This window comes from Stegodyphus dumicola, chromosome 6 (assembly GCF_044657685.1).
Source record: "Stegodyphus dumicola isolate Sdum_Otavi_A_Nest chromosome 6, ASM4465768v1".
NCBI classification, from domain to species: Eukaryota; Metazoa; Arthropoda; class Arachnida; order Araneae; family Eresidae; genus Stegodyphus; species Stegodyphus dumicola.
This window is the reverse complement of record NC_140773.1, coordinates 58,583,021-58,598,324: the sequence shown is the minus strand read 5'-3', so window position 1 is coordinate 58,598,324 and position 15,304 is coordinate 58,583,021. Positions and strand designations below refer to the sequence as shown.

The following is a 15,304-nucleotide window of genomic DNA, read 5'->3' as shown; positions in this document are numbered from 1 at the left end:
CTTGCCTTTTTTTTTTTTTTTTTTTTTTTTGCCAGTTTTAATGATTCCAATTCAATCAGCTCTTTCAAAAGTTCTTTTGTTCTCAATCTCAATTTTCTCTAACTCTTCTACTTCACATTCAAACTTTAGATCTTTTCCAAGTTTAAAAATTTCTTCTATAATTTCTTCCAGCTCCTCTCCTTTTCAAACTGAAAAATTCAACTATACTGATCCCTTATCTCAGATGTTTTTTCCGAACACCCGTCATAAAATTCTTCATTACACATGCCTATAAGATTGAATTATTCCCGATACAACGCAATATGTTATACTGCTTCTGAAAGGCTCTCAAAGATTATCCAGCATTGGTATCTATGGCTTCCAATGGCTAGTGCAAATGTAGTGCTGAATGAGAGATTGTTCATCAGCTGAATGAGAGATTGTTTGGAGGGGTAAAACTCAATTTGATATTAGGAAAAATAGTCCACATGAGAAGGGTAGACAGAGGCACTATTCATAATTAAAAAACATTTGAAAGGTATATCTTCAACATAACATTCACAAGCCTGGAGAATGAAGCAAATTATGAACCAGTCTTCGAAAAGTATTCGAGACAGCTAAGCCTTTTGGCTTGATTGTTAGTAAACAGATAGCGAGTTCTTGCTAATACAGTAGAAGGTCCAGAAATCTGCAAAGCTTAACAGGTTGTGCGGATTTTAGGATTTTGCGAATTTCAGGACAGCAAAGATAAAGCATAATATTCGGACTAAAAGTGCAAAATAAATAAGGCACATTAGATACATTTAATTAAATTATTATATACATTATTGGAATAATTTACTATATGCATTAAATTATTATTACATATATAAATTGATTATATTATTCATTGTATTATACGTACACAGCATCAAGGTTTGCCGATTTCGCCTCATGCAAAGATTTCCGGTTTCGGATTCCGGTGTTAGAATCACTGTTGCAGTAAAATTTCAACAGCTTTTCTTTATTTTTCCGTATATCATACACAATCATGTTGCAATTCCATACCATTCTGCTATAAATCGAGGAGTAGCACCTGCTTCCATCTTTTGCGTTACCGTCAATGCAACATGTTTATATTTTTCAACATTTCAAGCAGTAAAATCATGAGTGCGTTTCTTACCTGTCATTGCATTAAAAAGGGCTGAAATTTAAAATATTCTTAATTTATCCACAAAATATCTCGTGAAATAACAAAGCTCAGAAAATACAACAACGTGAATCGTGAACTTGAACGAAAAGTTGAGTGAATCGTAAGCTTTTTTACCTCGATGCAGAGATTAGAGGGAAAAAACTTTAATCTTAATTTTTAAACTTTTTTGTGTCAAGAATTTGGTATTTCAGTTATGACTCATTATTATTCAGTAATTATGACATCATTAGTCGGTAAGTATTTTTTCTTTGATATTTTGTACTCAATGTTGCGGTTTCCGGAACCTATAAACTGAATGCTTGTATTTTGAGAGGCAACGCGGATTTCAGGTTGGCGGATCTTCAGTATCTGACTGTATTGTTACAAATTTTGTACATACATCAATAATTTTAGTGAAATTTAAGTAAATTGTAGCAACTCTTGTATAACTTAACATGAAAAGGACTCGGGAGAGGAAAGCATCGACGGAAATTCAGGGTTACAGGGGTTAATTCAACAATGAGGTAAATGGCTATCTTGCTAAACAAAATAGTTTTGGTAACTAATTTTTATTATCCAAAGTTGGCCAAATTTGGTAACATTCTGCCCTGATCCCTACAGGTTGAGAAAAGCAGTAAATATTTTATGCAAAAAGGAAAAAAAAAAGTCACTGTTTTTTAATAACTTCTATAGAATACGATGCTGATTGGAACCTTCACCAGTACAAACCCCATATCAGAAAACTCAACATGCAAATTGATCATTCACAATTCAATGCATGAAGTCACATTTTCATTATATGATTTGATGATATTTGTTTAGAAAAGACTATTTTAATTTTTAATATTTGACAGCATTGATATTATAAACTTATAAAAGATTAATTGAGTTTCTTTGACCTAGCATCATTTGAGAATGTTTTGGTTTAGTTATTCTGGCTGAAGTAAGAATCCTACCTAACAAAGTTATTTTAGGCGTTTCTTTTAGAATTACAAAGTCCGTAATCTGGACTCGTCGGACTTCAGTGATTACGGATTAGGGGTTTTTCCAGATTATAGATCATCAATTTAAATCTGGTAAGATTGCATGCAGAAATTATACAATTAAAAATATGAAAGCGTAATTTATGAAATAAAGAGCAATTATGATCTAAAGGGTATCAAAATTTACCAAAAAAAAAAAAAAAAAAAAAGCTTAATATTTATTTGTTTACTTTATTAAACACTAGGTGTACCCGCCCGGCGTTGCCCGTGCATTTAGAAAATGCAGATAAGTGAATAGCGCAGGAATAGTAGTGTAGGACATGTAGACTGTCTCTCTCTCTTCCCCCCCCCACAAGCTACAAAAAAGAAATGAATTGTAATTAATCGATTTAATGTATCGTCAAAACAGCAAACTAACGCTAGAATAAAGAAATCAATTGTTACAATCGAACGTTATTTGAAAACAAATAATAATATCAGTGAGTCAAAAAAACCGTGATTAATTAATTATAAATAATTTTTTTAAAATTTTTCTAATTCAAAAATCGAAAATCGGGCTTCGAGGTCTGGTGGCCAGCCCCTTTGTGCTTCCGTATAAAAAATTCCAGGTCCCTGCGTGCGATAGATTTGGCTGGAGAGCTCGGTCAGACAGACAGACAGACACATTACACTTGCTTTTATTATTATAAAGATTTCTTTCAATGTAAGTTGTTTAAGATGTTAAGATGCTTCCACAAAAAATTCAAAAAGTTCCTTTTTCTTGTGTCATCCAATGCCATACTCCTCGCATAATTTTGAGACAGATATGGATGGCTTTATCTATTTTTTGCAGCAATTCCACTTTTTGTTTGATGGACATCGAAACATGGTTTCGCTTTGTAGATCCTTTGGCAGCTCCAGAATTGGAAACTTTTTTTGACATAATCGAAAATTCAAGCTTAATTTTTATAAAATTGCTCAAAAACAGTCTGCAAAATAATAAGTCGGATCCACTTAGTAAGGAGCAGAGCAATCTGTTACATTAACTAAAATAAATGCTTTAGATAGAATCAGTAAAGATAATTTTAGCCTAGCTTATACCATTCGTTATACATTAAACGCGCATGCGTAAACACATTAAACGCACATGCGTAAACACATTACGCGCATGCGTAAAGCATACCCCACAAAAAACGTTTGTGGCTTTGAGGTCCAGATTATAGATCATTCCAGATAATGGACGTTGTACTGTATTTGACATTCAGAAATATAAAACTTAAGGAAACTTTAGCATAATTTTATCAAAAAATTCTAATAATCTGTGCATCCTTCAAATGTTTTACAGAGTTCTCAATTTGCAGTGCATATTTTAAAAATTGGACTTTTTTTAATGATTAAAAATTATTTTAAAGATTACATGTTGTAAGTTTCAATACACATGAATGCTTTTAATCTCCAACTTTATGACTTACAGCACATATTTATTTAAAAATAAATTTTTGGAGCTCTCTTATTATTTAGGATTACATAATGTAAAATTCACTAGCCAAGAAATTTTTCAACATAAAATATTTACATCAATTTAATACAAGTTATAAAATTTTAATTTTATAAATTATTTCCCGCAGAGTATAACAGATAATCTTATCCATGCAACAGAATTTGCTACCTGCTACATGTCTTTATTACAAAACAAAAAATACAATTTCTATAAATTCAAAATTAAAGGATAAAATTCATATATTAAAAGTTATACCTTTCAATTTCCTTTTGTCCACTTGTGTTAGTTATGGCAGCTAGATACCTCATTATTATTTTTGAGGCTTCTGTCTTACCAGCTCCACTTTCACCTAAAAATAAGAAAAAGGAAATTATACATTTATGTACTGGTAAACATAACCGGCAACAGTCACAGATAGCAAATGCTTATATGGCCTGAGTAAATATAAAGTAATCTTGAAAGGATTGCATAAAATATTTCAAAAAGTATTTTTCTTACCTGATATTACGATACAGGTGTCAACAGCATTACGTTTCATGGACTTATACGCAGCATCTGCAATAGCAAATATGTGGGGTGGTCGCTCAAAGATTTCGCGTCCTTGATAGTTATTTACATAGTCCTGGCCATAAATATTCATAGTCCTATATGGATTTACAGAAACACATACTTCTCCAATATATGTATAAATATATCCAGCATTATATCTGAAAATGAAATGACAAGAAAGAAAGTTCAGACTCCAGTAACTAAGAACACATATTTATATATTTTTAAAACAAAAAGAAATGGTACTATTCTGTGTTGAGGGCCGTAAAAAAATTGCAGCGAAAATGTATGCGCAAAAGCGCCAAATCTAGCAAACGCGCCCATTTAACAGCGCGCCAAATCTAGCGTACGCGTTGATTTCAGATTGCGTAAGTTTAGATAGTTCTATATTTCTCAAGACGCCATTGAAATACTAGTTTAATTTTTAAATCCTTTTTTGATATCCTATGGATTTAACAATTTGGGAATTGCTCATGACGAAAAGTCGGCAATAGAATTTGGGGTAAAGTGCAGAATCATCCACTGCTTGACGCATTTTTAAGAATTGCATATACTCGGTATCCATGTGCACATCGACCTATTTTCACTTTAATAAAAAATCCTAGAATTGCACAACAAGAAAGAAAGTTCAGATTCCAATAACTAAGAACACATATTTATACATTTTTAAAACAAAAAGAAATGGTACTATTCTATTTTCAGGGCCGTAAGAAAATTGCAGCGAAAATGTATGCGCAAAAGCGCCAAATCTAGCAAACGCGCCCATTTAACAGAACGACAAATCTAGCGTACGCGTTGATTTCAGATTGCGTAAGTTTAGATAGTTCTATATTTCTTAAGACGCAATTGAAATACTAGTTTAATTTTTAAATCCTTTTTTGATATCCTATGTATTTAACAATTTGGAAATTGCCCATGACGAAAAGTCGGCAATAGAATTTTGGGTAAAGTGCAAAATCACCCACTACTTGACGCGTTTTTTAAGAATTGCACATACTCGGTATCCATGTGCACATAGACCTATTTTCACTTTAAAAAAAAAAAAATCCTAGAATTGCACAAAAATGGCACTGCGCACACCCTTGACTTTATCTATGTACACATCGACCTATTTTCACTTAAAAAGTAAAAGAAAATTGACAAAAATCCAATTGTTTTTACCCTTGTAAAAAGCGGCAAACAAATAAGTGAGCGATTCTGCACTTTACCGAGAATATTTTCAAAGAAAAGGCATCATCCATTATAGAAAATTACGTTTGAACAACCAACGAGATGAAATTATGCTTTAGCGATAAGTCGGTAGCGAAATACTGATGCAGGCATCCATTCAGTTATGTTTAGCAATTTTTATATAAATTATAATAATGATCTGAAATAGTTATTTACTCTTATGCTTCCATTCAGTCATGTTTAGCCTTTTTCATATAAATTATATTAATAAAAAAGTGTTACATGAAATTAACCCTTTCGTCTAAATTAAAACACCAATCTTAGATAGTTATTTACTATTATACTTCCTTTCTTGCCGCAATTATTAGGATTGCCGCAATTCTTTTGGGCAGCACTGGCATCAACGATAACTTGGTGATTTTTTTACGGCCCTCGAAACAGAATAGTAGCAAAGAAATAAATCTAAAATACCTTAACCTGGAAAATAAGACTGCAGATTTAACCTTTACACACTGCAATGCTTGGCAGATACATATCTATTAGCGTTCAAAAATACCGAATGCAGGCTTTATCTCTTTAAATGCTGCCCTGGTCATTACAAACGCTAATGATGCTGGCTGCTATTTTCATGAAGCAAGGTTTGAATGTAAGCTATAACACGAAATATGGAGAGGAGCACCTAAAATACATGGCGAAAGTCCTTTCAGAAGGTTTGATGGTAAGGAAAGATGCGGTGAAAGACCTCTTTCAGGGAATTCTCTTTCAAAATTGGGGCAAAGCTGTTCATACTTCATTTATAAGATACTAACGGCCCATTTAGCCTTGGCCATAGTCAATAACAACTGTTATCCTGTAGTTCTCACCACAATAAAGTCTGTAGATTTACTATGTTAGTCAGACAAATAAGATCAGGCACAACATTTTCTTTACTAATTAAGAATGATAATGTTTGTTGTTGCCTGTTATTAGTGGTTAGTGAAGCTGACATCCATACCAATTGGCCCAGGTTAGAGTCTCAGAGAAGACACAGATGTTGGTAAGACGTATCGCAAAAGGATATTTAAAATATATTTAAAAGGATATTTAAAATATGGCCTCGACAAAGTCCTTTTGAGAGGTTATGGTAGGGAAAGAAGAGTGGGAGACGATCGGGCCGCTCCCCACCTCCGGTATACTCACTTAAAATTGGGTGCGAAAATTTTACAGTTTGATAAGTTCAGCAATACCTCAATCACCTGTGGTACTAGAGAGGTACTGGCCTAGCTTCTACTTGTGCCTGTTAATGTAAATTTCCTTCACAAAGCTTCTTAAAATAAGCTGCATAGATTTTAAGAAAATAATATTGACACTGTGGATAGAAAGAATTTCATAAAATATTTAACACTTTATATGGTTGCCAAAATATGAAAACTCAGTGCTTAAATTAGTTAAAAACAAAGTACAGCTTCCTAATATGCAAAATTAGAGATAAGATAAACAAAAATTTTCATCAAAAACAAATAGGTCATATACAAATTTAAAAACGAATGCAGTTTTACCCAAAACACGTACTAGCGACACTAGTACGTGTTTAACTTTTGTTAACTTGGCGAAGTTCGACAATTTTTTACAGAGGAAAAAGATGATTTATCTACCGTATTTAAAAGTTATTATTATAAATACAAATATATTACATTCATAATTTACGTTTTAATTACGTATTTATTCCGAAAATCAATCAATAAACCTATTTACAAGCGGGTTTTGCTTCTTTTGTTCAACTGAAAATTCCGCGATGATCGCTTAAAGAATTAAAAGCAGTTATTCGTTTTAACGATCTTGTGTCAAATTATTGGAATTTTTGCAGAAACTTTACAGCAGTTTCTTCCGTCGCAAGTGAATTCCACAAGCACATGTTTTAAAATTATATTTACGACCAAAAAATATAGCGATTTGTTTATAAAAACTATACAATATTAATGTTCTAAATATAAGCTTATAACAACAGCGAGCGCTCATGCGAAGCTGCCTTCACCAAAATCAATTTTCAGCTGTATGTCATCCGTAATCTATTCATGTACGTTTCTGCACAGCTACAGCACATAGGCGTACCCCCCCCCCCACACACACACACAACACAACACGTACAAAAACGCAATATATATATATATATATAAAGCCTACGACGATCAATCTTTCTTTCTGTCTCTCTTTTTTTTTTTTTTTTTTTTTTTTTTTTTTTTAAGCTTTGCTGAAATCTGACGAGGAGGTCGAAAGGCAATTAATGGGCTGTATGTGGCTAGCAAACTTTCAGTTGGCCACCCATTATATGTCAGGTCATTTCTATTTAAAAAGTTATTAATTTAATAATTACTTAATAAGCTTTTTTTATGTTAAGCTACAGAATGAAGTACTAATAATATTTCATCCTGATGTCTTTATGCAGGTATGTTCTAACATCTGAAGCACATCTCAAAACTGCACCTTCTAATTACTGCTTTATTCCTTTTAATAATAATTTATTATGTTTCAATTTCACATCCAATCTCGCTCCCTCTTTAAAACCTCGACAAAGTGCTTTTGTTCACATCCCTTTTGACATCACTTCTGTAACCTAATTAATCAAACAGAAGACTATCAAAACATTACATGGATACAATTAAAATATTTTTGTAACTCCATTTCTGCTGACAATTTAGAAAGCGAAATTATTGAGAGAAAACGAAAAAAAAAAAAAAAAAATTAAATGCTGATCCTACAAAGACATCGCATAAACACAGTCTGTCAATATTGTCGTTAGAAACCGCAGCGCGTACAGTTTAGTGAAAATTTAATTATCATTTATTGGACAGAAAAGGTAATAAATGCCACAGATTTTTACCTTAAAACCTAAAGAGTTCACGTTTGAAGTGTATGCTTAAGTCTGTGGTGATGGCGATAAGGACCGCGCCTTGCGCCCTCCGATAAGTGTGGCAACCCTAGAGGAGAAGTTTCTTACGAGTAGCGAGCAGAGCGAAACAGGCAGGCTGTCGGGCAGTGTGCGCGAAGTTCCTAAATAAAGCTTAATTTTTATTGTGCACTATGTCTTGTTAATATTATATTAATGCAGTAAGAACATAATCTGTGATATGGAATTCGAGGATTGGTGGTAAAACATAACAGGAAAACTCCATAATGGTAACCCGGACTGTGTTAAATCGTATGAACAGTTCTCAAGCACTTTCGGTTTTGACTACAAGCCATCACTCAAGATCTCCAAACCAGAAGTAATGGATTACATCGGTTTTCGTCCTCCGGATCACAGATGAGTAGTAATTATAGATCATTTTATAATTCTGTTTACTACTTATCATTTAATTTCATTTTCTTTAGTAAAATTTTTGCTTTTATTTTGGCTTAAAAACCTTGCACAATGTCTGATGTTCATGCCGTCCAAATTCCGGTTTATAACCGATCAGACCCATCTTTATGGTTTATTATGTGTGAAAGTACTTTTGCTCTTGCCACCCCCAAACCTATCACAGAATCCATTACTAAATATAATTATGTAGTTTCTCATCTTCCTCCAGATATCGCATCACTAGTACGGGATTTACTTATGAAACCAGACCCTATTGATCCATATGCAAAGCTTAAAACTGAGTTAATAAATCGTTCAGGAGAATCTTCTCAGCAAGAAATTCGCCAATTATTATCTGGAGAAGAATTAGGTTCTCGAAAACCTTCCGATTTGCTTAGAAATATGAAACGTCGAGCAGAATCTTTAAATGTTCCTGATAACTTAATGTTAGAATTATTCCTTCAACGTTTGCCTTCGACTGTTCAGTCTATTTTGGCAGCGGTGTCCAATTTAACTGTAGATAAAGCTGCAGAAATTGCCGACAGAATTTTAGAAGTAAATCCAACCCCAGGGACTTGTGCCGTTTCTCGCACAGTCGATCAGTCTCTTGAGGATAAATTATTTAAACAAATAGAAAAATTAAACAAACGTATTGATCGCATTTCTCTTTCTCGTGGTCGCTCGCCAAATCGCGGAGATCGCAATAAGGAAAGAAGTAATTCCAAAAGGAGAGATTATTCTGTTTGCTGGTATCATAGACGTTTTGGGAAAAAGTGTAGAGATGACAAATGTACAAAACCTTGATCATGACAGGGAAACGAAACCAGCAAAGAATAGAGGCGACTTAGTCTTTGCCTCAAGTTTCACGTCGCCTGTTCGTTCGTGACCGTAGAACAAACCTTTCATTCTTGGTCGATACCGGCTCTGACGTGTCCTTACTTCCAGCAAATAATTCTCAAAAACGGAATTCGTCCCAACAAACACTTTTCGCCGCTAATTCTTCTACTATTCATGTTTATGGTCAAAAAACACTTTCTTTGGATTTCAAATTAAGACGACAGTTTACATGGACTTTTCTTATAGCAAATGTTAGTACACCCATTCTTGGAGCAGATTTTCTCCATTTCTTTGAATTGGTGCCTGATCTCAGAAACAAATGTCTCAAAGATTTAAAAACGCATTTTAAAACCGTCGGTTGCGTGAAAAATGCAAGCATTTATTCAGTAAAAACTGTATTTAGTGATACACCATATCACAAAATTTTAAAAGAATTTCCTTCAGTTACTAGATTACCAGATCCTAACCAACCTGTTAAACATAACACCGTTCATTATATCATAACTAAAGGTCCACCTGTGGTTGCAAAACCTCGTCGGTTAGCTCCAGATCGCTTAAAAATAGCAAAACAAGAATTTCAAACTATGATGCAATTGGGGCATTTGAGACCTTCGAGCAGCAATTATGCATCCCCACTTCACATGGTTCCAAAAAAGGGAAGTCTGGAATGGAGACCTGTAGGAGATTATCGAGCATTGAACGCTCAAACAATAAAAGACAAATACCCTATTCCATGTTTAGCCGATTTTACTGCTGCATTGCACGGTACTAAAAATTTTTAGTCATGTCGACCTGATTAAGGCATACCATCAAATACCAATTAACCCAGCCGACATCCACAAAACCGCCATATGCACACCATTCGGTTTATTCGAAAGTATCCGTATGCAATTCGGCTTATGCAATGCATCTGCGACTTTTCAACGTTTTATAGATGAAGTCACGCGGGATTTAGAAGGCGTTTACGCTTTTGTCGATGACTTGCTCATAGCCTCTAAAGATTTTGAGGAACATTGCAGGCATTTGAAAGCTTTATTTTCCAAACTTCAGGAATATGGACTTTGCATAAATGTTTCAAAATGCACCTTTGGTCAAACATCTATTGATTTCTTAGGTTTTCACCTTAGTGAAAACGGAATTGAACCTCTTCCTGACAAAGTCAAATGTATTTTAGATTTTCCTCAACCTACCACTCTCACTCAGCTTCGCCGATTTTTAGGCATGTTTAACTTTTATAGATGTTTCATACCTAAAGCAGCACATATTCTTTCTCCTTTAATAAAATTGTTAGAAGGCTATATTAATAAAAAGAAATCTCGTTCTCGTGTTCAGGATTCATCCCCACAATTAAATTGGAACGAGAATGCTGAACAAGCCTTTATTGCTGCCAAAAATGCCATTGCTCAGGCTACCCTTTTGAGACACCCTATTCCCGGAGCCCAGCTAAGCATCTGGGTAGATGCCTCAGACGTCGCAATCGGCGGCACACTTATGCAGTTGTCTCAACAAACATGGGAACCTATAGCATTTTTCTCTATGAAACTCAATAAAAGTCAACAGAAATGGTCCGCGTACGATAGGGAATTATTTTCTATTTATTCTGCAATTAAGAAATTCCGACACATGTTAGAGGGCAGAAATTTTATAATTTATACGGATCAAAAACCGTTAATATACGCTTTTAAACAGAACCCTCATAAATGTTCACCTCGACAATTGCGACATTTAGATTTTATTTCTTAGTACTCTACTGATATTAGGCATGTGCAAGGTTCAAAAAACGTCGTTGCTGACGCTCTTTCAAGAATCGAAATTGATTCCATAACAAAATCTCCATTTTTGGATTTTAAAAAATTTTCGGAAGCTCAACGGCATGATCCAGAGGTACAAGACCTTCTCAAAAACAACACATCATCTTTGAAACTGGAATTTAAACCGTGCCAATATTCTGATGGTAATATTCTTTGTGACATATCAACAGACATTCCTCGTCCATTTGTTCCGAATTCCTTTCGTAGACTCATCTTTAATCATCTGCATAATCTGTCACATCCAGGAATTGCAGCTACTACGAAGCTTATTTGTTCTCGTTATGTATGGCCCGATATGAAACGTCATATCAAAAATTGGGTGAAATCCTGTGAATCTTGCCAAAAATCGAAAATTACTAGGCATACTAAAGCACCACTGGGCACATTCTCTCTTCCTGATGCACGTTTTTCAGAAATCCATATGGATATCGTCGGACCGTTACCTCCATCAGAAGGCAACGTGTACCTTTTGACTCTAATAGATAGATTCTCCAGATGGCCTGAAGCCATTCCCATCCCGGATATGAAAACGGAAACCATTTGCAGAGCCATCTTCAACTGTTGGATATCTCGTTTTGGCTGCCCATCGATCATAACAACAGACCAAGGTTCTCAAATGAGATCCGCACTTTTTGCAGAATTCACGCGCATTTTGGGTACGAACAGAATCACAACAACAGCCTATCATCCAATGTCCAACGGCATTGTTGAACGATTTCATCGACATTTAAAATCTTCTCTCAAGGCTCACGAGACCAATAACTGGACTGAAACACTACCAGTTGTTATGCTTGGTATTCGGACAGCCGTAAAGGAAGATCTACAGTCATCTTGTGCTGAACTGGTGTACGGCACAACTCTCAAGCTGCCTAGTGATATGATAACGTCATCTAAGATATCTCCGTATGACACACAATTTATCACGAATCTTCGGCATAGAATGCAACAGTTGAATCCAATAGCAACATCTGCACATTGCCAAGAAAAATGTTACGTAAGTGCTACCTTAAAGTCGTGTACGCATGTATACTTACGTGTCGATCGAGTAAAGCCACCTCTGTGCCAACCATATACAGGTCCGCATAAAGTTCTTTCTAGAACGGACAAAACTTTCACAATTGATATTAACGGTCTGAAATCTACTGTGTCTATAGACCGTGTGAAACCAGCCTATTTGCTTTCGGACTCTAATTTGCCTGAACTGAAAACAAATAAAGACTTAAAGACAGTTCAGCAGAATAAATCTGCAAACGAACTCTCTAAGACACAAACTGTCACCAGATCGGGAAGACATGTTCACTTCCCTAAGAAACTTGCTTCTTACATAACAATTTAAAACACTTTTTTAAAATTCATATCTTAACATATTTCTTGTTATTTCATGTTTATTATACGTGTCAATACCTTGTTATATATTGAATTGCATTTTGATCTTTTCTAATTTTATATTCTAATTTTGTAATCATAAAAAAAATACCCGACAGCACGGATACTCTGAGATAATTTCATAACCTATGTCGTTCCTTTGAATAGCCATTAAAGGAACTGGGGGAAAACTTTGTGGTGATGGCGATAAGGAGCGTGCCTTGCGCCCTCCGATAAGTGTGGCAACCCTAGAGGAGAAGTTTCTTACGAGTAGCGAGCAGAGCGAAACAGGCAGGCTGTCGGGCAGTGTGCGCGAAGTTCCTAAATAAAGCTTAATTTTTATTGTGCACTATGTCTTGTTAATATTATATTAATGCAGTAAGAACATAATCTGTGATATGGAATTCGAGGATTGGTGGTAAAACATAACAGGAAAACTCCATAAGTCTACAGACGAAAGCAGGTCACTGATGCAGGTTTATCTCCATTTATTGATTGTCCTAATGCCAAATGAGCACGTCAAATTCCACGGTCTACGAAATAAATTCATAGGATGAAAAATAATTCTTGCACGTTCTGTCGCACTTTCATTGGTCCACATGATTAACGACGCGACAGCTTAAAGGGGGAAAAAAGAAGCGCGAAGAAAAGAACCAAGACAGTTGTCCTCTATAACTAAGACAAGATAGAAAGCTATGAAAAGTAAGAAGAGTTTTAATCCGATTTATTTAACAAAATTCTCATTAAGCTGTCCAGCTTTAGCAACGATAAATCCTCTTAGGGAGTATAAAATCATTTAATAAGTTTTATATCAATGAGCGCATAGAAGTTCTCACCGTTTCTAGAAATCTTGCTATTGTGTCCAGTATCTTTTCTCATTAATATTTTTCTCTAATCCGTACAATCACTTACATAATAATAGATGCAAAAGAACCTATACCAGCTTCAACGCGGCAAAATGTAATGTTAAAACTGTTTAATTAGTTAAAGGAAATCATTCTAGGCCACTTTAAATGATCAGTTTTCAATCTATTTAAGCCATAAAATTTTGACAAAATCTCAAAAATCATTCTGCAAAACTGATGTTTGTTAAGAAGGATAATCAACGTTTTGTTTTGTTCCACACATGTCGTATTCAAAAAGCGGTAAGCGAGAAAGAAAAGCTCAAAATCCTAACTAGATAAAATATGCAACATCACAGAAATGGACGGTACAAACTAATCCATTATAAAAAAAATTTTTCATCTTTGACCGACTGGAATGGTTTTTATTAACGTAAAGCGTCCATGTCTAGGCCTAGTCCTACCGCCATACATCATTATTACTCATTTAGCCGAAAAACGGCAGTCAGTCGAACCGGCTTGTGAGACTGAGTCACACACATTTATTGCGGGTTAGCGTTTTTACAAGTATTTGGCAGCGCTGTAAGAACAAATTTATAAATATCTATTTTAAACCATCCCGATTACTTTCAACACTTATTTTAATTATTCCAGATTCAAGGCAAGTCAAAATCAAACGTTTTGAAAATGGAGCTGGGGGGGGAATTGATGGAACCTACAGCTAAATTAAAGAAAAATTGATAAATTACCAAATCGGACCAATTTTTTATTAATACAAATTCTGCATCTACATCTATCTCTACCACTTCTACTAGTACATCCAACAATAATCCTGAAGATGAAGGACAGGGACAGCGAGAAACCGACTATTTAAGAGTTCAGGAAGAAATACGACTTACTGAAATAAGTACAATAACTGGTGAGGTTATGGATGTTTCAAAATATTTTTCCTGAAAGTACAGATCCAGGTTGTGGCTTTCATATATCGACAAGAATTTACAGGAAATGTCCGTCAGTTTGTTCCAACAAATATAAAGACTTCGAAAAATCAGCATGTATATACAAGGAACGAAATATAAAACTAAAAGAAGATACCTTTCTGCGATGTTGTTCAAGAAAGAATTACGTAATGGTGAGGTTGTATTGGCTAATATAATTCTCCGTCACAAGGAAAAGTATACTGTTTCGTATGTAAATTGCTTAAATCTACCAGTTCTACATTCAACACTAGCGGATTCAACAACTGGAAGCAATTGTGGCTACTTCACATGAACACAGAAAGAGCATAATGATCTAACAAAGTCGTTAAAGTTATCTTAGTCGTATAGATAACCAACTTATTATACAATTCATTGATGAACGTCATTACTGGAAAGAAGTGCTGAAAAGAATAGTGGCTGTTGTATACTTCTTAGCATCAATAGGACTGTCTTTCAGAGGGGAAAATGAAACCTCCTCTATCGGTTCAGTAAAAAAAAAAACTTAAATTATTTAGGTACTTTAGAACTTCTAAGTAAGTTTGATCCATTTTTCGATAAATATATAAAAAAGTACGGCAATTCTGGAAAAGGAATCCCTCTTATCTATCTACTACAATTCGTGAGGAATTCGTAGAAGTCATGGGCGTCAAGAGTCCTAGCAACGTTACTAAAATACAGAAAGCTAAGTATTACTCTGTCGATTCTATCTCAGATGTCACTCACGCCGACCAACTAACATTTATTATATGATACGTCCAAAATGGTGCACCAGTTGAGAGATTTTTTCACATTTATGGGTATGCTTCAGAGAATCTGAC

The 15,304-nt window shown here is 34.7% G+C and overlaps 1 protein-coding gene across 1 annotated transcript in view; it reads right to left on the bottom strand.

The window, feature by feature from the left end:
* Positions 1-15,304, bottom strand: part of Myo31DF (Unconventional myosin ID) — a 185,458-nt gene that overhangs the window by 106,262 nt on the left and 63,892 nt on the right. Inside the window, exons 2-3 of the mRNA XM_035366471.2 lie at positions 4,112-4,320; positions 3,869-3,962 (exon numbers count right to left, since the gene is read on the bottom strand). Of these exons, the coding sequence (XP_035222362.1) occupies positions 3,869-3,962; positions 4,112-4,320 (303 nt within the window). The remainder of the gene's footprint in view (positions 1-3,868; positions 3,963-4,111; positions 4,321-15,304) is intronic.